The sequence below is a fragment of the Pyrus communis genome, chromosome 11, assembly GCF_963583255.1.
Source record: "Pyrus communis chromosome 11, drPyrComm1.1, whole genome shotgun sequence".
Classification (NCBI taxonomy): domain Eukaryota; kingdom Viridiplantae; phylum Streptophyta; class Magnoliopsida; order Rosales; family Rosaceae; genus Pyrus; species Pyrus communis.
In genome coordinates, this window is record NC_084813.1 from 25,227,244 (window position 1) to 25,252,795 (window position 25,552).

The 25,552-nt window shown below is 35.4% G+C and overlaps 3 protein-coding genes across 4 annotated transcripts; 1 reads left to right on the forward strand and 2 right to left on the reverse strand.

The window, feature by feature from the left end:
- Positions 1–7,133: 7,133 nt before the first annotated feature.
- LOC137707970 (ADP-ribosylation factor) lies at positions 7,134–9,778 on the reverse strand. Of its 2 annotated transcripts, none has more exons than XM_068446924.1 (7): positions 9,626–9,778; positions 9,152–9,316; positions 8,786–8,856; positions 8,395–8,514; positions 7,872–7,990; positions 7,545–7,626; positions 7,134–7,368 (listed from the first exon to the last, which is right to left on the reverse strand). In XM_068446924.1, the coding sequence occupies exons 2-7, from the start codon at positions 9,297–9,299 to the stop codon at positions 7,363–7,365; spliced, it is 546 nt and encodes a 181-aa protein (XP_068303025.1). In that variant the 5' UTR covers positions 9,300–9,316; positions 9,626–9,778; the 3' UTR covers positions 7,134–7,362. The 2 variants fall into 2 exon arrangements, with proteins under 2 accessions (XP_068303025.1, XP_068303026.1); XM_068446925.1 differs by lacking the exon at positions 9,626–9,778 and adding an exon at positions 9,498–9,595.
- A 973-nt stretch (positions 9,779–10,751) lies between these two features.
- On the forward strand, positions 10,752–13,394 carry LOC137708668 (peptide deformylase 1B, chloroplastic/mitochondrial). Its single transcript, XM_068447791.1, has 6 exons — positions 10,752–11,180; positions 11,293–11,431; positions 11,638–11,830; positions 12,081–12,191; positions 12,780–12,842; positions 13,130–13,394. Exons 1-6 carry the CDS (start codon positions 10,970–10,972, stop codon positions 13,238–13,240), a joined length of 828 nt encoding a protein of 275 aa, XP_068303892.1. The 5' UTR covers positions 10,752–10,969; the 3' UTR covers positions 13,241–13,394.
- Positions 13,395–13,475: 81 nt separating this feature from the next.
- LOC137708667 (polygalacturonase At1g48100) lies at positions 13,476–15,941 on the reverse strand. Its single transcript, XM_068447790.1, has 7 exons — positions 15,651–15,941; positions 15,410–15,541; positions 15,133–15,330; positions 14,803–14,850; positions 14,516–14,723; positions 14,124–14,314; positions 13,476–14,034 (listed from the first exon to the last, which is right to left on the reverse strand). The coding sequence occupies exons 1-7, from the start codon at positions 15,939–15,941 to the stop codon at positions 13,639–13,641; spliced, it is 1,464 nt and encodes a 487-aa protein (XP_068303891.1). The 3' UTR covers positions 13,476–13,638.
- Positions 15,942–25,552: the final 9,611 nt, after the last annotated feature.

Sequence of the window (25,552 nt, forward strand, 5' to 3'; positions counted from 1 at the left end):
ATTTAACCTTAACTCGTTTTATTAATATATTTAAGCATACATATTGTTATCCATGGTACATACTTATTTGCATGCATGACTTTTAAGTGGTTGGGCTTTGTGTAGAATAAAATCTGTATATAAAATTTTCTATGTATCAGCGAACACATACACATGCCCTTCTACGTAAGCATAATGTTAAAAGATATCTTGAACCAAAATTTTTTTTGTTGAAAATTGAATCCAGAAACATGCATGTGCGTAAGTTAGCTAATAGAGATATTTTTTTCAGAAAAAATTAAATTAAATTGAAAGGACTATATATATGTATGTTGTTTATGTACAAATTAATATACACATACACAGTATGGTTCGATTGCGGGCATCGAATAGTGTTCGAAAACTAAGCATTGGATGTTCGGAGACTCATAGTCCGCAATCACAAAGTCCTACGTCAATGTTAGGGTAGAAAATTCGCCACACGTGAGGGGATGTATGAGAATGTGAGAACAAAATCCTACATCAGTGAGGAACCAAACCATGCAAGGGCTTTGTTAGGCTACTTCTCATATTGACAATTGATTTTCTGATGGAACCTCAACTTTTTTCTGGTATCAAAGCCAGGTTGGCCCATGTGTAATGCCAAATAACCACACTTTCTCCACGTTATTCAACTTTGTTGTCCACGTGTTAGGCTAGAAAATTCCTCACATGTGAGTGGGTGTGTGAGTATATAAGAACAAAATCTCACATCGGTGAGGAACCAAGTATGCAAGAGCTTATAAGGAGTTGGGCTGCTCCCCATATTATCAATTGGTTTTATGCTACAACCTCAATTTTCTTCATAAAATCAATTGGGAATATGAGGAGTACTTTCTTCATTAAGCAATTGACAATATGGAAGTAGCTCAACTCCTTATAAGCCCTTACATGGTTTGGTCCCTCACCAATGTAAGACTTTACTCTCACATATATTCTCACATTAGCCTTTCCATTGTTGCATTAGGTTGAAGCTTTTATACATTAAAATGCTACTCATACCACATTTTTCAAACTATATTTATGTCACCTCTTTAATAGAGATGAGACCTACATGTGTTGATAGGTCTTACTTCTATTAGAGAGGTGATACAAACCACCTATAAATATAATTATTTTTGTCAATCAAAAGATGGTGAAAAAATCAAATTAACCTTATCAACACACTAAAGAAAATAATCAAAACAAAAGTTATGGGTCAAATTAACCTTATCAACAAACTAAAGAAAAATAACCAAAGTAAAAGCTATAAGCAATATAGTAAATTAAACACAAAATAATTTACTATTTTTCATAGCCTGCTAGCTAGATAACCACAGTTGGCCTTACTTTCTCTTTTACGTTTTTCTCCCAAATAAAATAAACTTTTAGACAAAATAATTATCTAGAAACAGTTGCTAAAAATATGAACAACCTCTTTAGTAATGAAAAATCGTTCAAAAATCGTCACCAAAAAAACTTTAGCAATTAGTTATGTTTTCTCTCTTTGTGAATTTTAACTTTAACATGTTAATAAACTCATGCATAATATGTGTAAAATTGCTAGTATATATCATTGACAATTTCTAAAACATTTGTATCAGCATCCATTAATACACACACACACACACGTATAATTGTTAAAAGAAAGTTTGTTCGTCATATGCAAATTGTTATTTTTTTACACTCTAATCAATTTGATTACTGCGTTAAATGGCACGAAAAAATTATATATCTAGTACGTACGTATATTACCGTGTGGATAACGCATGCATGTGTTGCACGGTTGGAAATTCTCTGAGAAAGCCAGAAGCTTGCGACACGATCTGTTGCTTTGAGTATTCAACTTCTGTTTCTCCAATTTGCGTGCACAAATAAATATATACAAAAATATATGAATCCAAAATAATTAAAATCTGAGCAGAAAAATAATAATTAAAAATTGTGGTTATTTTTGCGCTTTCGAGATCCACAAAAATATCTTCCGCTTGCTAATGGCTATTGCTAGGGTTTGCGCCCTTGAGTTTCTGGAGTATGATTTTCGCCTCTCAAAATTCTCCTCTTTTACATTTTTTTTTCCCTTATTTGATTTGTATTATAATTAAATCACGTCAACGTCTTGTGTTGACTTTCCTATAGTGAGAAAATTATAAAACGAGTGAGAGACTAGGAGAAGGAAGAAGAAGGGATTAATTGAGAGTCATACTCCTGAGTTTCGAGTAGTGCTTTTCCTAGGGTCAGATTAAAGGTAAAGACAGCAGAACCCTAAACCATATCACACTTTCTTTCTTAATAAATAAATAAATAATTTATTTTTTCTTTATTCAAACAAAATTCTTAATTTTTAGTATCTAAGAGAGAGGTAGAGATGATGTTAGTCTTTGTAAAATCTTTATTTTTTGTGTCTTTTTCTCATAAGTTTAATAAAAAAATTTGTTAATCCTGCTTCAATAAAAAAAATCAAGTAAGAAATTTTTTTTTTTTGAACAAACAATATTATCTACACTAAGAGAGATGGGGTGGGCTTAGGCTCACAATGGGTTAGCAATAATTTGATTCAAATTCGCATTTGGTGATAATCAAACCTAAGACCTCTCACTTACAAATGAAGAGAAATACCATTAGACTGTAGTACTAAATGACAATTGAGTAAGTACTTAGGTGTGAATATAAAAGAGTGCCCCATTTTTGGTTATGAGCTAGAGACTACTAAATCTTCGGACTGGCCTATTTTCTGCTGGATCTTCTTCTAAGCTGCAAATGACCTGCAGACAGATGGATTATCTATCCAACAACAGTCTTTGGTTGATTTTTCTAAATTTATTTTTCTTTTTAAATAGTAATAGCACTACTTTTTTTTACCTTCCACACATCCTTGTTAATTTTGGTCCATCGATCTTCTTCAATTTATTTGATTTGGCGGTCGAAAATTGAAAAAAATGTATGAAAAATAAATATAAGCATGTGGATATTACCCTTTAAATACTACCTATAAAAAGTTCTTAATTAAGCAAAGGTCGAAAGTGCTTAACATATTGTTATAATCACATAAAAATCCTCAGAAGAAATACATATAAACTCAAAATATACACATGCAATCAATAATTTTTATTTTTATTTTTCGTGTTTGTCATCTTGATTGAAATATTTTGTTGTTAGTGCAAGGAAATCAAATTATTATCAACTACGAACTCGTTTGGAAATACTTTTAAAATAACAAAGCGTTTTTAAAAGAAAAAAAAAAAGTTTCTAGATTCCAAAGACACTTCAAGTGTCTACTAAAGATTGGTTTAAAAAATATTTCCACAAAACATGCTTTCAACAAATTTAAAAACTGTTCTAGACGAGCTCTACGTTTGTTCGATCCGTATGTGCTAATTTCGATTCGTACAAAGTCATGAGAGGACACATTGGCATTTATCACTAAGCAAAGAAAGTGGCTAATTAATGAATCTAAGTCAAGTACCTAACCAATGCCGTATTAACCACTCATAAGAAAGTCCTCTCCCCCCAACTCCACAGTAACCTTACAAATATGTACTCATAATTTGACACTTCGTGCAAAAGGCATTTGGAAGTATACTCGTTTTAGAAACCCATATTGTCGTGAGTTGTGGGTCTAAATTAGCTAAAGCTTAAGAAAACGACGATGTTAAGTAACCCACTACAACCCAAGACGCTTATAGTCTTTTTATTTAGGCAGACACTTACGTAAGATTCATATCAATTAACGGTTTTCAACTGTCGCGCATTATGATATCACATTGACCAATTGTTGCATTGCTCATGAAAGTACTAAATTTCATCGAAAGATAAACTTTTTATACGGATTGCACCATCTAAAAAAATACGATATTATATACATACATGTACATATTAATTGGATAAGCAAATTGTGTCTATATGCATCCATAGTTGTGGGAAATAGGGTTGAGTGATCCACGAACGCATGCTTTTGTTTCTGAATTAGAGAAAGTTTGGCCAGAATCAAGTGCTCAAAGAAAAGAGGATGAGGGATTCGTGGCTAGGAAGTTGTATGAGCACTACCATGATCCCTTGATTTAGGGCACAACATGTGATCACAGCTAAACAATCACAGTTTGTGGCCACGGAATTTGCCACGGAATTCAAAAGAATGAAATCTAGATAATCACGAATAGAGATTGACAAACTGAGTAATTCGGACCACTTGTTTTAAATTCTATAGCCCCCATCAACCTATTCTACTGGCTTACCTTACACAAACTAAGTGTCCGAATCTTCTTTTTTCACTTGAACGGTACAAACTCGATCTCTGTTAACTCTAGACTGCGAGATCCGGAGAATTCGATAACCACGACCAAGAAAACTGATCCTTTTTTATTTTGTGGAAGAAATCATAGATTAATCTGCAAGCTGTCCTCCCCCATAAAAAGGAACAAAGACAAACTCACATTACGGATTAGCTGGTGTTTCTCCATTTGCAAATCTGAACACTATCCATTAAATAATTAGGTATTACAACAAGATTTGATGAGATTTCATAGATTCTTTTTCTTCTTCTAACTAATTAGGTTTATATGACAGCATAATTTTCTTCATTTACGCTAACTGAGTAATGACTTGTGACATATCAATCGAGTATTAACATAGTGCGAGTAAGATCGCTTTCGTGGCCAAATCTTATGCAGGAATGGACATTAAAGATAAGGGTTTGCTTAGATTGTGGACAAAATATTAAGGCTCTCTTCAAGTTAAGGGTCTAAAATCTTAGAATTTAGCTATGTATTTTTAACTGTTCATCTGTATGTATGAGATTAGTCAGCTTTTTTCTCCAACAATAAGGTACCATTTGGTACGTGGGACGGGACGGAACAGAGTGGACAAGGCGTTCCGTCCCACGTTTGGTGTGCCTAAAACAGGTGGAACGAGCTGTTCCACGGGACGAGTTTTGGGTGAATTTTCGTTCCACCTCACCCCCCTGGAACGACTCGTTCCACATCCGTGGAACACAAAATTATAACCTCTCCGTCTCCTTCTTCTTCCTCCTTGTTTCCATCCGAGGGCATCTTTGCTCCCGTTCCGTTCCGGTCCGTCCTGTCCCGTCCCGTCCCCTCCCATCCCGTCCCATTCCGTTCTGTCCCGTGCCGTCCCATTCCGTTCCGTTCCGTTTCGTCCCGTCCCGTCTGCATACCAAACGATACCTAAGGGAACTATAATTCTCACCCCCAACCTTATAGTTTGTTAAACTTATATTTTTTTTTTGTTAATAATTTTGTAATCATTTTTTGTATAATCAATCTTGTTTTAGTTTTATGAATATTTTGATGTCAAAAATTCAAATTCCCAAAAAAAAAAATATATGTTGAGAAAATGTATGGCTTAGTGAACAAATGGGTGAGTAGTTTTGGAGGAGTTTTGGTGTTAGATCTGATTTTGATTAATTAATAATATTATTTTGACCGTTGAATTTAACTTTGAGTCAATGGATTTTTTTTTACGTTAAAATTGATTAAATTAGATTTGAGTCGTTGGATCAAAACCATTGAAAAACTGATGTAGTTGTGCACGCCACGCTGGATCAAAACCCAGGAACGCATGCCAACCATTGAATGACAGCAGCTCTATTGTGAGTAGACCCAAATTCCCAAAATTCTCATCCCTTGGAGACCCCCCCCCTCCTTGGAAATAGCTTAACGAGATGCTACTTAGATGCACAAAACTGACACAATTTGTTGACATATTCTAAAGCTTTCGTATGTTTTCCGCCACTATCTCACGAGAGGAAATTGAAGCTTCTCTCCCCGCCACAAATTATCTCTAATACAGGGTGATGTCACATATGAGTGTGAGCCTCTATTAAAAGAGTTTGTTTGTCAACAAGTGTGTTAATGTTGTGCGTCCAAATAAGTCGAAATTCTAGTGTGATGTTAGATCTTGAGTTAGGTCATTTGACTTGTAACAAACTCGTCACCGACATCTACATTTGTTTCCTTATAATACGTTCAGCTCAAAATGCGGATTGCACTTTGTTTGAAAATCCAAAAAGTTGAAGATCTTCATCTGATTTGTTAAATTTCCACTTAGTTTTGTTCAAGTGCTTGGGTTTTGTTTTTCCTGGCATGTGGGCTGAAGTTCAAAACCCGTCTAAAAAGTTCGTAAAAAGTAAGACCCGCAGTTAGGAGGAGACGCTTCAAAGACTTCGGAGACGGATTTTCTCCCTACCTTCGTAGATGGGGAAGAAAATCCAATCCTTACAAGGGAAGGGAACTCCATACAAAGCTTTGACAAGGGTTTCAAAAGTGTGTAAGCATGAGTCCATCTCCGTTATGATTATCAACTTAATTTCACTTTTGTTCCAACATTATGAATTTATATTAGTATTGAATTATGTAGATGTTTTATTCTTATGAGTCCATGGATCTCCGTCCTTTCGGGGACATCCGATAAAGTTGGAATGAGACAATCTGTCAATCTCCTCTATAATCATCAACTTAATATCAAATTATGCTGATACTTGTAATTATAATACTATTATATGTAAGTTTAGAAGTTTTTTTTTTGTTGATACAAGCAAAATTAGAGGACGAGGAGGAGATTTGAACTGAAGATTTCAGGTGAAAGGAAGATGTTTTTAATCAACTGAGTTACAAGTTCTAGTTTGAACATTTTATAGATGTCTCTGCAGTTTTTCTCTGCTGCACATAGGGCACATGTGCATGGCTTGCATATCAACTGAATTAATTAAATCTCGACCTTCCTTTTTTTAAATGAAAACGAGCATGCGTAAGCCATGCGCATGTTCTGGGCAGCAGAGAAAAACTCGATGTCATTGAGTTTATGTTCTTTTTGTGACATCATATCATAAACTGGTAATATAGAAATAGAAGAACCCTCGTGGGCCGTGACAGTACAATTGGGTTTGCCAACATACCACGTTGGGTTTCAAACCCAAAGGTGCAATTGGGGTATGTTGAAGGGCGAAACAGAGGCGAACTTCCGAATTTTGTCTGAGTTGAAGATAGAAAAAGAATTAGTTCTCAAAGAAATTCAACCTGGACAAAATTTAAAGGTCCTCTTCATTTTTCATTTCAACTAGCCTTGAATCTAACAAGTTATCGAATCCAATTCATCGTAAAAATCAAACAACAGATTAATGAAGCAAACACAATAAAATATAACCTTGGCTCATGTGTCAAAACAAACGTAACAACATAGAAACTTCGTTTACATCTAAACAGTATAGCTAAAGTAGCAAACACACACATGAATTCAGAGAAAGTTTCTCCAAAACATTCTGCTATTACAACATTCATCGAAATAAAGAAAACTATCCTCCCCCAGAATCTCCAAGGCAACCAACCAAACTCCTTGGCCTCAATTCTCTCATGCCTGTAAAGAACGAGAGAGGGGGCCGTCAGAAATACAGAATTCAAATATGGATGGTATCTTGCTAATAAAAAAAATCTAATCCGTCATGTTTTATGAGGGATTCACCGTAAAAAGATTCCAGAAATAATACCATGAGCTGATATTCTAAACAAAACAATGAATTTATTTAAACTTACCTTGCTAGCAATGTTGTTGGAAAGCCACTCCAACCCCTCGTACAAACCCTCTCCAGAGGTTGCACAAGTACTCTGGATGTACCTGGAAAAAGAACAACAATTATATCCAGTATTCAACTTTTGCCCAAGATCTTAGCATTGATGTTCAAGAACTCATTCGTTTAAGTTGAACCATCCGTATTTAAATCAAGGTGAAAGTTTTTCCCAGCTCAAGAGAGAGACTAATAAGTAGAATCCCACCGTATATCAACAACTCCATAAGAGAAAAATTACAGGGTTCACATATGGACTAATGATTGCAGGGTGAAAATTACCAAAATAACTTACCAGTGACGTTGACGGAGAGAATGAAGACCAAGCTTATCAGTTATCTCGGCGGCATTCATTGCATTAGGAAGATCTTGTTTGTTGGCAAATACAAGCAGAACAGCATCCCTTAGTTCATCCTGAAAACAATTAAAAATATTAACTTCAAACCCTAGTTCCATCCTCCAAGTATACGTAAGCAATATGTATCATTGTTGTATCCTAAACAAGGTTCTAGTCATTTACAGGAACAAAACCAGAGTTTTATCTTAGTACAAATGAAGTAGAATTTATAAAGGATCAAAGCAACAAAGGCAAAAAGGATCATAACTAAAAGAACGGAACTCACAAATATAGCTCAGGAAAGTATGTATCAAACTAAATGAAACTTTAATCGAATCCACAAATTTCAGTACAGAAGAAAATTAAATAACACAACAAAATTCAGAAGGCATACAACCCTCCTCGTCTCCATTTACAACAGGAACATTAGAAATCGCAACATAAACAATCAGAACGAAAATATAAGGGAGCCAAGAACTACCTCATTCAACATCCTGTGTAATTCATCCCTTGCCTCAACAACTCGATCCCTGTCATTGCTATCAACCACAAAGATAAGACCTTGTGTGTTCTGGAAGTAGTGCCTCCACAATGGTCGGATCTACAAATAGAAGAAACCAGATCAGTCATCGAATATGTATAATTAGTACTTCAGACAGATGTCCTCGTTTGACACGGATAATCATTTAAGTAAATATACCATCCAATTCTCTATATATTCCATGAAAAGAGATCATATAAAATGTTTATGCATCCGCATACACGGATCTCACTCCCGTGGTAGAAGAACAACCACAATGACCGAAAAACTTGTTGCACAACCAACAACATGTTAAAAGTGCACGCAGATATACAAAAAGACAGAAAATTACTTTGTCTTGACCCCCGACATCCCAAACGGTGAAGCTGATGTTCTTGTATTCAACTGTCTCCACATTAAATCCTGCAAAAAAAAGAAAAAACCCGCTCTTGTAACGAAAATGAAAATGAAAATTACGAACTTTTATCCACAAGACTTCAGAGAAGTGAAACAATCCTCATCTTAACCGCAACAGATCACGAGGAGCAAAAAAGCACCAGCGAAACCAAAACCATCATACAATTCTTCACAAGCGTAAAACAAATTACACCCAAAAAGCGAAATTGATCTAAAATTCAGGTCGAAATTGGGGTGTTTCAAATGAAAGATGGAAACTTACGGAACTATAACAAGAATATTAGGGAATCGAAGCTCTTACCGATGGTGGGGATGGTGGTGACGATTTCTCCGAGCTTGAGCTTGTACAAGATGGTGGTCTTACCGGCTGCATCGAGACCCACCATCAGAATTCGCATCTCTTTCTTGGCAAACAGCCGGCTGAAGAGCTTCGTGAACGTAAGCCCCATTTTTCAATCGAATTCAGCTGCCAAACGCAACCAATCACACATCCACAGTTAAATCAAAGTTAGCGAATTTGATTTCAATTTACAATAACACCAAGCAAAATCAATCCAAATTCCCAATCATACGAATCATATCGCATGCAAAATTCAATCAGATACGTTTGTTGAATTGAAAAATAACCAAAAGGGGTTTCAATTTACATGGAGATCAAAGATCGATCATGGATTTGTAGATCTACGATTCAAATCTGGTAACGAAGAATTTGAATTTAGGAAGAAGAAATTCCAGAGAGAGAGAGAGAGCGTGAGAGAGAGAGAGAGAGACTGACCTGGAGGATCGAGGAAGGACCAAAATGAGAGGAGGTAACGGAAGCAAAGCCGCGATTTTTATTAGGATTGCCATTTTCTCTCTCCTGGACCCTGGTCGGTTAGTTAATTACCGCGGTTAGATTCAGAACGCCGTCGTTTCAATTGAAATTCCAAATAATACAGTGGCCCGTTTGGAATTTGGATTGTCTATAGGGATCACTTATATTTTTTTGTGAAGGAAAATAAAATTAAGCGAGGGAAAAACCCAGAGAACCCAAGGTCCGTTGAGTCAAACAACAAGGCATTGGTAGCTGCAGTAGGAATGCAGCTAATCTAAACATGAAATTTATTTAGCCCATGCCCACACAAGGTGACAGCATCAACAATAAAATTTGCTTTTCTAAAAATATGTTTCCTGCTTACGAACTCAAAAGAAGAGGCTAGCCATTTAATATCTTCAACAATTGCACGAATACACCAAGGAATGCAGCACTTCCCGGTGATTGCATCAATGACAATCTTTGAATCTCTTTCGATCAAAACTTCTTGATACGCCACGATCTAGCCACCAAAAGAGCATCCCTAGTAGCCAAAGCCTCTGCAACTGTGATCATGTTTTGTCCTAGTCTTCTCAAACCTGCCACAAAAGGCTGAACCATATGGTTTCTAATGACAAAGCTGACTACAGCAAAAGTACCTAACACAGAAGATAAAAAAAATATAAAAAATCTAGTACTTTTTTTTTTTTAAATGATAGATTTTGTTATATTAGATGTCAGATGAGCCACATACAGAGTTCGAATTCACGCCGTCACGTAGTCATGCAAGGGTTTAACTCCTTTCCACTATTAAGGTAAAGGGCCACTCTTTGGTAAAGTATTTCAAATATTTTTCGAAAAAAAAAATGCTATGTTTTTCTTTAAAATGCTTCTACGACTTATAAGTATTATCAAGTTTTCTTCCGAACGTCATCATAAGTGTTTTTTTTTTTTTAGTTATAAAAAAATCATTTTAGTCGTTCTAAAAGAAGTCTAAATAGATTATAAAAAGCACTTATTATTTGCTTATTTCGAAATCACATTTAATTTTTTTTAAGTACTCATATTTTCTATTAAATAAATTATATATTCAATGAATAAACTGCTTTCAAAAGCATTTCCGCGCATAAGTACATTCTAAAAAACCATCTGGAAAGACAATCTCAAATGAGCCCAAAGTTTTGAACATATTGCTAAAAAGTAATAAAGCACTTATTTCAAAAGCGATTTTGTGGCGAATTTATTACATAAGCCAACGGGCCACAAGACACACACTGCTTCTTTGCGCGCTCTCCGCAGTCGTTTCCGTTTTACTGTGTGGGCAGCATGGCTTGTGCTGCTTCGCTCCACCCACTGTCTTCTTCCTCCCGTGCTCTCTTTCCAACTCTCTGCCGCCGGTCAACCTTTCCCGCCATCTTCCACCGGCTCAGGGGTTTCTCCCCAACCAGCCCCCTAGTATCCACCGTGAACCGGCTGATCCCGGTCCGCGCACAGGCGAGGCGAGGCTTCTCAGTCAAAGAAGATGAAGTGGCCTCCGGTAAGCCAAAACTCCATGAAAACAGAAAGAAAGAACAAAACTTTTCGATCTCTATGTGCTCAATTTGTTCCTAATTGTTGGTTTTGCAATGAATTGCGTGATGAATGTATAGCTGCTGATGTGGAATTTCAAACCCCTCTGAGAATTGTGGAGTATCCGGACCCGTTTCTGAGAGCGAAGAACAAGCGAATCGATTCTTTCGACGATCATTTGAAGAATTTGGTAGATGAAATGTTTGATGTAATGTACAAGTGAGTTCCATGACTTCTTGATTGTTATGTTCAGCATGTGTTCCCCTATGCACCTGATTCTCTGCCAATTTAGATTAGTTTAAAGTAGAATGTCGCTTGTTTAAAAAAGAAAGCATCGTTTTTATTTGCTAGGTGCCAAAATCCAAATTATGATTGATGTGAAATGCTTGTTATTCACAGGAGTAGTTGGTTTGGTTTTTACACAGAACTGATGGGATAGGGCTCTCGGCGCCCCAAGTAGGGATCAATGTGCAGCTCATGGTGTTTAATCCGGTTGTTGATTGTGGCGAAGGGGAGGAAATTGTGCTTGTGAATCCAAGGGTTACCAGATATTCCCAGAAAACGCGACCCTTTAACGAGGGTTGCTTATCCTTCCCGGGAATTTATGCTGATGTTGTGGTGCGTGCTGGTCTTATATATGCTGGTTTCAAAGTTTTCTGCTTTGACCTTGTTTTTAATTTCCTATTGGTTTTCAAATGACTACATAAATGTTCAAGAAATTAAATCTTAGTATAACAGAAATAGTTGTTAGACGTCTTGTTCATTGCATACCATTTTCGTGCTATACAACAAGCTTAAATGGCTTGCTCTGTGTGTGTAGTCACGTTTTTGTTGACGTCTCTAAGTTCTGTGTTTGGCATGTTTGCAGAGACCAGAAACTGTGAAAATAGATGCACAGGATATTAAAGGTGTGAGGTTTACAGTCAGCTTGTCAGGTCTTCCAGCACGGGTGTTCCAGCATGAATATGATCATTTGCAGGTTCTTTATTTAACTGTTATTCAAGCTACTTTCAGTTATATAACAATGGATTGTAGTTCCCTTTACATTAGGGAAAGCATAACTTACGCATTTAGGTGCTGGATTTCAATCGATTCAGTTTACATTTTGTGCCACGTAGAATCTGTGCTATGCAGATTAGGATTAGTTACGGACATCCCACTATTGAGGAGGCACCTAGAACTTAATAAAAGTACAATGGCGGTTGTTTATCTTTTGATCATGTAGGAGGTATTGTATGGGAAGCTCTTTTTATGTTCTCGTGATATCACTTCTGGAGTGCACTTGACATGAGTGTACTTGGCGGAAGACTTGATAAAATGCAGATGAGGGCATGCCCCTGAGTTTTGTGTAAACCAAGTGTTTTGCCTCAAGGCACCTACCATATGGTTCTTCTTTCCGAGAGTTGAGAGTAAAAATCTATGACATGACACTATTTGTTGGATTGTTTATTTTTGTAAGCTTTGTCGTTGTTGAAAGCTTCATAGTTCTAAAGAGGATCCTGGTGACTAGAAATTTGTGTATTGCTGCTCTGTTTCCCTCCTGCTTATATGGTTTCTTCATCTGTAGGGTGTTCTCTTCTTCGATAGAATGAGTGATGGAGTTCTTGAAACCATTTGTGCACAGCTACAGGTTAGTAGGTCGGCATGCCCATAGTGTCGATTCTCAAGTTCCCAAAGAAGATAAAGCAACATTTCATTGATTCATTCTTCGTTTTTATTAGATTTTCTGAAAATTTGTGTCAAGTAGACCTTGTTCTTGTGAGAATTATTAATTGATTAGTTGTAGGGAGGGACTTATGTCACCACAAACAGAGACTAAAGCAAGTGTTGGATGTAATCATAAGACTTCAAATTTCTTTACCTTGATACTTGATTAGTATTGGTATTAATTTGCTTATTGTTGTCTTATGTTAACAGGCCTTAGAAAAGAAGTACAATGATAGGACAGGACTCCCGAGTCCTGAAAGGGTCGAAACCCACAGAAGGATGAAGGATGCTACTGGTTTCGGAAAATCGCAGTTGGTATAGGCCTCCACAAACACTTGAAGAGCTTATAGATGTGAAAGCCCGGTGATGTAATCTTTTATTTTGTTTACTCACACAATTATACATTTTCTGGCTTAATTATATAATTAGGCACACCATCATTAATCTTGATTAATATCTAATTGAGTTCAGCCCAAAACGATCCAAACTCCAATCTCACTAATTATATTCAGCAGGCCAATTATAATCCATTTAACAAACTTAACCTGTAGCAGGGAAAGCAACACACAACACATTCATGAAAACGCTGTTCTAACTACAAACATCATTGTTCCATGGCAGTATAGGGTTGAGAAGAAAGGCTTCAGAGACTTGACCTGCAAGCTCTGAGGTAATAACGCGTCGATACCAATCTATCAACTCCCTAAGCTAAGCTAAGCTCAGCAAGAAGAATCACTACTTCCGGATTGAGTTATTGTGCTTGGCTTCCCATTCTTCAAGCAGTCGATTTGAGGAACCGTGCTTGTTTTCAGCACTCCATACGCCTCCCAACAGAAAGGGTCGTACAACTGCTTCCCTTCATCAACTGATTTCAACTCTATGGTATCCAGAGACACACCGGTGCACGGAGAGCTGTCACTGCATGCGAAACGCACGGGCTCAGACGTGTAGGTTCCTTGTATGTTTACGTAATTCACACCCGAAACCGCCACAGCGGAGCTCTGATTTTGGCAATTACTCTTGTCGCAGTAGAACTGGTCAATCACGATTGGGGTTTCAACTTCTGTTAGTTGAATGTTTGAGAACATTATGTTTCGGACCGATCCCGATCCTCCCTACATCAGAAATTAGAAAAACATTTAGAATTTTGTTCCGTCTGAGATTTAAAATTATTTGGTCCGTGTGTTTTTGTATGTAGCAGTACCTGCCATGTCTTTATTCTGACTCCAGTGAGTGTATTGTGCATTTGAACGTCTCGGACAGTGACGTTCGAAACACAAGCTTTCGTGTTGTCCTTCCCGAGCCCTCCAATGCTGACTCCATGACCCGGTCCACAATTTACGTTGTGTATGTTTACGTTCGAGCATCCTGTTTGTATCGATATACAGTCATCTCCTGCAGATCATTATACGTTGCAGCTCAATATATTGTTGTCGATAACGTCAACTTTCTTTCTTACTTGGTAAAGAAGTAACTTCTGCTATACACAATTTATGATTCATATATTTATTTGTGATTTACAACTTCTGTCAGTTCTTCACCAAGGTTTTTAGACAAGGTTGCCCTACAAGAAGACCGGATTGTGAAAAATTATACCACAAGCGATACTGGTGGCGGAAATGTCAGCATTTTGGGAGTTTTGGAGGTGGATTCCATCCGTATTGGGGCTGTTTCCAGGGGATGAAATACTTATATCGGAAACCTGGACATTTGTGCAGTCGTCGAACTTGAGGTGCGCCTGAGGGCTGTTTTGGAGTGTGATACCAGTGACACTAACGCCATCGCTTCCATAGAACCTAAGAGCCTGCACATCAAAGTGTATTAGCACACCATGCTGATAAAATTAATCGCGAAGATCGAGCTGAAAGGTGATGATTTATTACTGTTGGTTTGGTGCTTGGCATTTCCCCACTGTTATTTTCTGTGGCCTGCTGATGAAGTTGACAGGAGAAAAGCACGCATGCTCGATTAGTTTCACCATAAACTAACAAAACGGAAAATGATGTTTTTTTTAAGCCGAATAAAAGCATTTGGCCGGCTGTGTTTTAGCTTTTGACATAAGATCTGGATGGACAGTTTTTTTTCTTTTCATCCGACCAATATTCTAATTAATCTAATTTAAACTGTGGGAAGGGGTCGAACTGGTGCATGTGGCGCATTGTTTTAACTAACTTGATTATGCCCGAGATGTATATGGAGGGACAGTTAGTTACCGAATTGTCGAGACTGCTATACGTTGCTTCGTTTGCAGGATTGTATTTCGGCGAGTCACTCCACCAAACCGAGCCCTGTCCATCAATTATGCCGCTGCCTTTGATCGAAATCCCTTTTAGTTTTGTGAATTCAATCCATTGTAAAAGACCTGAACCCCAATCCCCTGAGCTTGTTGGAGCTATGATTTTACCATCTAACTGCGTTAAAAATCGACAAATATATATCAGAAAAATTCTAACCGATGAACTGACGACAGTTTAAGACTTGAAAGCTCACCTGAAACACGATATTTGCTTCGCAATTAGGGCCGGAGAAAGAGATTGGTTTGACAAGGAACACAGACCCGGATGGAACACTCATAGTTGATGACTGCACCTTGCAAGCTGCTGCCCACGCCGCCTCGAATGCCTGCCGTGCAATGCAAGAAACTAGTCAACAATAGCATCCGGCAGTAGTATTGTGTTACAAAATTACAGCGTTTATTTCATAAAAAACGAAATGTAATTTCCAAAATCACCTTGGTGTCATCTGCTTTTCCATCACCTTTAGCACCGTAGTCCAACACATTAAACACGTTCGAAACCCCGCCGCTGTTTTCTCCAAGTGTCACCGCAGTTTCTTCTGGTGTGATGTAACTGTCTTCCCTCACAGAGCGGCGATGATCACCACCATAACCCTTTTGTTTCTTCCTCCAGTGCTGCTTATTGCCTCCTTTTCGAGCATAACACGGTTCGAGAAAACTCGAAAACGAGATAAAAAACGCAATGAGAACAAAGAACGAGAGGGTTTTTAGGTTAAACGTCCTCATAATATTAACCTTAACTTTCTTTAAGAAAGATGAGAAGAATGTGAGGGTTTGATGTGAGGGTTTGAAGCTTAAGTTTCTGTATTTATAGGTTGAGAGCTCATTGCACTGTGCAGACACGAGTCTACAGGTAAAAAACGACAAGCTTATACCTTCCAAATAGAACTGAAACGGGTCGTATTATCGTGTTGGTGCCGTTTTCATGTCATATTCGTTGACCCGATAATATCCAATTCGTAAACCGTCATTTCATTTTGGGTTAATGAATCATGCAATAAATTATCATGCTTAATATCTAGACCTAGAAAACAGATTGTGTTCGTATCTTTTATGTGTCATACCTGTTATTTTAACGGGTGACTTGACAATGGACCGATGAGTTACCGAATTCTTAACAAGCGACACGATAATTACTCAACTCGTTAATAGATTAGTAACAAATGCTTAAATTAGAAACAACGTTATACCTTCCAAGTGCTTCCATTTTTTTCAAATCTTATTGAATCTTATGCGGGTTTTTGGATTATTATTCTAATTCACTCCCCCATAGAAAATAAATCAGTCGTAGAACTCACATTACATGCTTTAGTTTTATCCTAACAACAAAACATAATCGAACAGCAAGAAAACTCAGCAGACCGGCCAAAGCAAGACGAGAGAATATACACTGATCTAACATTTCATGTCGAACAGCTTATTTTTTCACGTCAGGACATTATATTTCTAGCAATTATTCATTAAAAATTAATTTAAATTGCTGCCCTCATATTTTCCTAACTTTGTCGTTTGAATGAAGCACAGCAGCATTGCTGGAGGACGCCACATCTTTGCACTCATGATTTTTATTATTTGCATATTATTGCAATGTAAGAACATTCGTACTTGCATATCCAAAGTTATGACTCTTCATTTTCTTCAGTATTTGCTTATCTATTAATAAATAAATAAAGATTACGTTCACCATTTTGCTACGTACGTTGATCACAATTCTGAAAAATAGATCCATACACACACACACACACACATATATATATATATACAACAATACATGGCTAATTTTGCATTGTTTAGCTTGAGGGTTTTCTTTTTTTACCCAGAAAGGAAAATGGAGTAGCACATCAATATAGAGACTTACAGGAACTTATTCACTTCGGTAAAGTTTTTTTCTTTTAGACGCGACATTAAAGACAAGAAATTTGGACGCAAGATCTTGTGTGCGAGGATAAACATTTTTAACTAATCTCTCAATATTAGTTAAATTATTGAAATGAACCTTGGTAGAATATATGCATATATTGAATTGGAATCGATATGAACGTGTGAGTGGATACTTTAAGTTAGAAACGTGTTTCCCATGAATTCTGTAGATATTCAAGGGTTGGGTTTTAGAAATAGTAATTTAAACAAGATTTGCAGCACTACGACTTCCTCTTAATAAACAAATAAAATAATACTCAATCGTATCAAACAGCTAATCAGGATTTACGATTTCGTTTTGGAATGGCACGTGTCAAAGAAAATTTCAGATAACAAATTGTCATGCAGCATCGTGATATAATTAACATTATATCACCATTAGTCTCGATGCAGCTGGAAAAAAAAATCAGATTTAAAACAAAAAATTATGGACTCGACAATTCTGAGACATTATATCACGGAATGCATCAAAATTCTATTGGAAGCCAATAAAAGCGGCTGAGGACATGGCACAATGATTGATTTGTAAATTTTCGTTCTTTTTCCTTGGCCAATTAGTGGTTGTAATTTTCAAAGATATAGAAAAAAGATTATACTTGCATTCCTCTTTATGGGATGAGTTCATTCCTCACTTGCAAATAACGTATTTTTACTGTAGAAATTTCATAATCGGAACCTTTCAATATCTTAATTTTTATTTGAAAATCATCTCTACTAAAAAGCATTCGAGTCGGATATCGTTTAGTTATCCAAATGTATAAAGTAAATCAACAGTGTAAGTATCAAATAGCATATTCATGATAAATTGTTGATATATTTTATACATGTAGATGACTAAACAATATTTGATTCAAATGATCTTTCAAAGAAAAGATCTTCAAATGAAGATTATAAGATTGAACGATTTCAATTTACTAATTTTTTACTGTAATAATACATTATAAGTAAATGGAGGAATTGGCTCATCTTCGACCGAGAAAATGCTAGAAAATACGGTGATTAATTGTAAAATGTTAATGGCTAAACATTCTTGAAAAATCTGGGGCGAAAGTGACTTGCGATGCATCATCAATATGTCATGCATGCATGTGAATGCTGTTATCATTGACGACAGAACCGTTAAATCAGTTGCACCAGATATCATGCCATTGCTTTTGGGATTGGTACATCTATTATCTACAGTACCTAGTAGACTTTTTTTTGTTCCGCTACAGCAGTAAACTGGACTATCATACGTTTCAAGTCTTTCCATGCGACTTGGTTTTTCCCTTTTCTGAGTCCACGGACGAGGTTCGAAACTACGGTAAAAATAGGGAGTTTTAACAAAAAATATACGGTATTGTTCACTTTAAAGAAAAATCACATTTTTACATTAAAAAGTTAAACCTAGTATTATTCACTTTACCTTTTATTTTGTCCTTATCGTTAAAACTCAAAGTTTCAAACCATTTTCATTAGTTTTCTTATAAAAATATAGAGGAGGTGAAAAGTTTTGAATACGGGCACATGGGTGAAATTATTTAGTAAACATGCAACTGTATACTTGAAGTTTTTCGTGCTATAAGCACATTGTAGGTACGTATTTCTTTTAAAAAGGAGTTTAAGTCCTTTTTTACAACATAATTAAGCATTTTAAACATTTTTTTAACCAAACAATATCAAAAGAAACGTTTTTAGTTATTTTAAAAAATACTTTCAAATAAGCAAGCTCTCAATAAAGGAATCACGTGTTTTATTTAGGGTATTTCAACGGTGAGAAAACTTTTTATATTGATCAATAGAGAAAACAAAGGCATGGCATAAAACGCAACACCAAGAACAATCATCATGTACAAGGGCACATGAAGAGTATCAAGTGAAATGTAACTTCAAACCACTAAACCGTCCTTGATTACAACGAAGATGATTGCATGCATGCATGACTTTAGATAACATGTTACGTGTTATAATATGAGTATGTGATAAAATCATGCATGATGGTGATGCTCATTATGACCTTATTTATTCCCGTTAGATAAGTTAAAATTTTGAGGTCTATATAATGGATTGACACAACCGCTATATATGAGTTTAAATTTCGAGATCTGTGTAATAGATAGACATGAATCCCAAAATTTAAACTTATCAATGATAATAAATAGGATGGTGAGCATTACAACCACTTGAAGGCGATGAGCAAAAATACACCCTAAATTGTCTTTGTTCACATGCTTGAAATTATAATTTTGCTCCTTAATTCCGTGATAAAAGTGTACACTGTTGTTGCTCAAAGTCACTTGATCAGCAATATGAAATTAGGAATTAAATAAACTTTGCTACTAGAAGACGCAATGTTTGAATTGAACATAGTACTCTATAGCTTGCTCGTGCATGAATATCAAAATTACCCTGATCACGCCGTGTTCTAAGCTTAGAGACTAGGGTGTTGATCACGAGGAGCCGTAATTTAGAATACAAATTATGTGACATTTTACTTCCGCTTGTATCTCTTTGTTTTTATTTAAGAAAAATTTCGGAGATGGGGGACATGGGATCGCTTGATCAGGAAGCTAGTACTTTTTAATCGCTATGGGCAAAAGAAAGTCACATACTTTTGTAGTTGATGGCTAAATCTTGGGTCTTGATTCTTGAAAACCGCTTTGTACGTATTAGAGAGTAAAGTTACTTTTTGTAGTTCGATGACCAAACCTTATAAATAATTCGACTCGCATAATCCTTCATCATTCTCATTTGTATATATAAAAAAATATATATGCGTATATATATATATATATACACACACACACACAATTGGTTGCTTGTTAATTACAAATTCAATGTTTTATTTCTCTTGCTTCTATGAACTCGAGTTTGAGCCGTGAATTAAACGAATATTTATAATACTTTTCATGGAAAAGTAATTACCCCTTCTAGGGGTGCACTGTCATAATCATAAATAGTTTATTTATAAGAATTTTGATAAATTAATTCGCGCCGTAATTTGCTGCATAATTATATATTTGGGAGAATTGAGACTTCACCTGAAATATTTCATCGCCCAATAGCTTTTGATAGAACCACATCTCACGTAATTAATTTTTTTTTTCTCCCCTTAGTATGTGGGTTGTGCCGTGCGCATGGGCTTCGCAAAATCCGGAGGAGACGAACAAGGATCATCTCCAAATCTCTTTCTTCTAATCCATCAAGTTTGGAGATTCCGTTGAAATTCGATTAAACGGTCACAAACAGAGGCTCACTTTAAATTTTATAATAACTTTAGCCGTTTGATCAAATATTAACGGTCCAGATTTCCAAACTTGGTAGATTAGGAAGAAAAAATCTGAAGAAGATGTTTGTCCGACAGGGACGATATTTTTGCAATTAAATATCAACATCATCTTAACAACAACGTTGTATTGATTTATGTTTATCAAATGTACACGTCATATTAATAACATTGACAACGTATTAACTACACCAAAAATATAGAAAAAATATCTATTGAATATGAACGCCATTAACACGAGTACAATATCATCATCTCCGTCGTCCAAATCACTTTCCAAGTCGTGAGCAGCCCCGTGCACACGCCCCAAGTGCATAGGTGAGAAAAACTGATAAAAATGAAGATGTGGCGTTTGGGCTTTATATGCGATTGGGCTAATTGGTTAAGAATTAGTAGGCTTGAAGAAGCATGTATAAGGCCCGTATCGAAGGTAGGTGAAACCTCAGACTACCTTTTAAATTTGTTTTGAAATTGATAAGAACAAATGAGAAACTTTTGAGGTCGAAAGGTGAACCAAGTCATTCGTACGATCACATATATAAAAATATAAATTATTTATATTATGGTGGGATTTCACTACTTCCGTATGCAACTAGAACTAGAAGGGTGCCGTGATTCACCCTTTGCACCTAATAATTTATTAGAGAATGCTAACAACTTTCTCATTTATCTTTTCATTTCATCCTTCTTACTAAACCTCATGCCACGTGTACCCTACAAGCACACAAAATTAAAAATTTAATTACTTTTTAGTAGAAAACTAAAATCTTTAATATACTAAGCAAAGAAACAAAAAAATAGTTGTTTTTTATTATAAATATATTGGCAGGCATTACGGTTTATTCTTGAGTTTCAAGAATCCCAATAAAGAACCCTAAATTTAAGTTCGGAACAGCGATTAAATACCTTCAAAGCAATAAAACTGGAGGTGTCTCGAGTTCGAAACCCGCTGTTGGTGTGGAAGCTAGACCTGTGGTCAGGGAGAGGCTGAAATGCCTCTGTGAATCTTCTCGGCCCATGAAAAATGTGGATAACCATGACTTGCCACCAGTTGTCTCCCTTCAAAAAAATAAAAATAAAAAATAAAATTCTTATGGAACCTATTGTAATAAAATAAAGGGTTCTTTAGAAAAAGACCTTTGAAACTCTTATTTTCCAAACAAAAACCCACATAATATTAAACTTCCAAATAAAACTCAAATTTCAAATAGAGTGCCATGTAGACAAATATGTAACCAATTATCATCACATATTTACAACTTATGCCACAAAACTCTAGTTATGTCAATAAATATTATTACCCACCCTAATTATGATTAGAAATTAACCCCATATGAAAATTTTACCTTTCTTGTATGATAAATATTAGGAATATATATATATATATATATATATATATATATATATATATATATATATAAATTTAGCTAGCTATGTTCATAAACAATTTATGGGCACATTTTTCGTTTGGAAAGAAAAATCCTTTGTACAATCAGTTATTTTGCATCAAATAATAATATTGTTTTATAAAACAACAAAAAACCAATTAATATTATTTTATGTTGTAGGTAAATTATTTTACCTAGATTATTACATACATTAGGCATTTTTTGTTTGTTATCATATATGCTTGTTAAAAATAATTTATCTATATTTATATTTAAAATATAAGTAAATTAATTTTGAATCAAATAGTATTTATTTTGTAGGTAAATTAAAATAGTAGTTCCATTATTTTGGGAAAGTTAAACAGTGCATAAATAATTTCGTAAAAATTAAACCAAGACAAATTATCTCCATTAAAATAAAACAGTACATATTCGACAAAAACAAAAATAAATAAATAAATAAAATAAAATAGTAGATACATTATTTTCTTATAAGATTAAACAATAGGTAAATTATATTGTAGGTACATTATGTTTGTAATATAAAAAAAGAATTGAAATTCATAAACAAAAAGTAGTAGATATATTAATTTTTAATCAAATTTCCTTTATTTGTTGGTGAATTATTTTCATGCATTATTATATATATTGGGCATATTTTACTACTAATATATATGTGTGGAAAAATTTACCTATATTATCATATAAAATATAGATAAATTTATTTTGAATCAAATAACATTTTTTATTCTATAATTAATTTAATTTTTTTTTTTTGAGTTGAAATGATAGCGACTTTATTAATGTCAAGAAGACGACATACAATAATGCAAGAGGGAACCCTGGAGTAAATTTGCATGTATCATTATATATATAGGGCAAATTTATTACTAATGCACATGTCCAAATAATTTACTTATATTTTTTAAATATAGGTAAATTATTTTATAGTGCTCTTCCAAATTTTCATTTGGTAAGAAAATGAAAAGATTAAATTAAAATTGTCTAAATTTATGCAAATTTAAAAAACAATTACAAACTCTTAAGGAAAGTATAACATTATTAGTTCTTTTTTGCCTTAACATACAATTTGTTTTGATATATTAATGCAATGATTTTAAACATTAATACATTTCTTTTTATTAATTTCTCCCTTCAAATCTGCATAGAATTAAATGTCTACATCAAAACGGTAATTAGGGGTATTTTAGGCATCTAAAAAATGAAAAATGTGTAAAGGCAAACAAAATTAATGAATTTACTTATGTGGAGCCTAGTCATTGGGTTTTATTCAGATAAAAAGACTATGTCGGGTTTTATGTAAAGAAACTTGAGTTTCAAGGGCTAAAGTCATATTTTCAGTAAAATAAATTTTGTATGGAACCTTTTGTGATGACGGAAGACAAGTCTCCGGACACCTAATGCTTAGTTTTCCAATACTCATTGGATGTCCGCAATCAAACCATACTCCATACGTGTATATGTGTACATATACAATATACATTTATGGTCCTTTCAATTTAGGGTAATGCTACGGAAATTAACCTTTTTAGGGCAACTTTTGTATACCATATGACATGGTTATTGATGATTGAAGTATATCACAGAGACATTAAGCTGAGGAATCTCTTAGTTAATTTGTACTTGAATATCTATTCTTTGATACCATTTTTTTTTTCTTACCTCTTTTATGCTTAATTGTATTTCCAGTAAGAATATACTACTGCTATGGACATATAGTCTGTGGGTTGTGTTCTAGCTCAACTGCTTCTTGGACAGGTATAAAAAGTTCTGCCAATTTTTTCGTTTTCAGCAGAAGATGAATTCGCATTTGGTTGTTTTGTTCCTCTTTGTTTTAGGTGATCCCCGGCGCTGTAGCCTCTCTTCCCAGGTGAAAGTGGCGTTGATCAACTTGTTGAGATTGTGACTTCTGCACGGTGGAAAGTACGTATCCATCATGTGATCAACTCAAAATCTTGATCAGTCGGCTTATGCAACCTGAACTGGATTGACATTTGTCTCTGGAATTAGGTACTCGGTACACCAAATCGTGAGGAAATCAAACGATGAACCCGAATTATATACAGAATTCAAATTCCCACAAATCAAGGCTCACCCTTGGCACAAAGTGAGTTTCTAGCTTCCTTGCTGAGAATTGTTCTTCTGCGATGATTTTGCGTGTTATTTTCCTTCTTATTATCTTCCTTGCATGCAGATATATATTCCACAAGCGCATGCCTCCTGAAGCAGTAGATCTTGTGTCAAGATTGCTTCAGTATTCTCCGAGCCTAAGATTCACTGCTGTAAGTAGTGCCATTTTCCTTCAAAGTATTTATGTGCAAACTGCAAAGGAATGGGGATTTATTCACATCTCTCTCGCTCTCTTAACTAAGCGATACTGAGTGTTCAACTTCTTATTCTATCAAATCAGCAACTTAATTGTTTATTTTGGCAGCTTGATCCCTTTGCCTCCTTTCTTCAACTTCAAGCCTCAACGTTATTCATTTCTGTGATTGCGTACGTATCCATGTATATATGTGGTGCTGATCGCTATAACGTTATTTGAATGATGATTGCTTATGTAGGGCTGAAAGGAGCAACTCTTGAGCTTCTGTCCAGACTCCAGACTGGTGCCGGAGCATGCCCGAAAGCAATGTGCCTTTCTAGGTATCTAGATAAGCCTCGCCGAGACAAATCTCTGTGTAGCAACTGTACCATTAGTGTAATTTGCTCCTTCGTATTAGTGAAAAACACTGTACTTCTGGCTGATCCGGCACGTTACACTACTAAGACTCTGATGAGTGATTGGATCACCTATGGCAGCTGAGTGATTTGATCGTGGCTAAAGCCTACGTCGGCACCACCATCGGCCAATATGGTTCGCTAAGATGCCGTCCACCCACGGGCGCCATGACCATTGCTGGCCATGATGCTGGTTTTATTGACTTCTGACGTTTGGAATAAAAATCCACAAAAACACCTACGACAACATGTCTGAGAGGAAAATAAATAATTAGGTGAGCAATTTTAAAATCCAACTAATACAAATATTAAAATATATCCTTGTATAAAAGAAAAAGAAATTGCAAAGTTCTTTCTATATGAATTTAGGAACAATTATTTGTACTTGTGAATGTTACACCACGAATATACTATATTTGTTGTTAAGCTATATGACCTACAAAGACATTTTCTCTCCCATGATCGTGTGATTCATGAGCGTTATGAATCGAATTCAAAAAGTGATGTGTAGAATACAGACTTAGAATTCATCTCTAACCATGGGTCATCCTGTAGCGATTCTTGTAATTTCTTGATAAATTACATGTTAAGTGAAATTTATTAGGTGTCATGTGTAAAAAGCTGTAAAAAGTAAGAAGTGAAATGTTAAATCTCTTGACGCAGAAAGATTAGGTCCCATGTGTTGAAAAAATTAATGTGTTTGTTTCTCTCGTCACGTGATTATGTGAGTTACAAGTAAAAAGATAAAAAGTGATTGAAATAATCATTCAGATAAGAATTGTCACGACATAACTTATTTATTTCTCTCAGCTTTAGCTTATGTCACTTTTCACTAGGGAGCAACAAGAATCTTTAATTTCATACTCTCGAGAGTATGAAATTAACATACTTGCTTGTCCCACCACACTTATTCCCCCACCCAACCAAAAGCAAAAGCAGGATTCCAAGAAATGGACCCCACTTTTGCTGCTTTCAATTTAACAAATAACATTTAATTAAATAAAAGAGAAACGCTATCCACA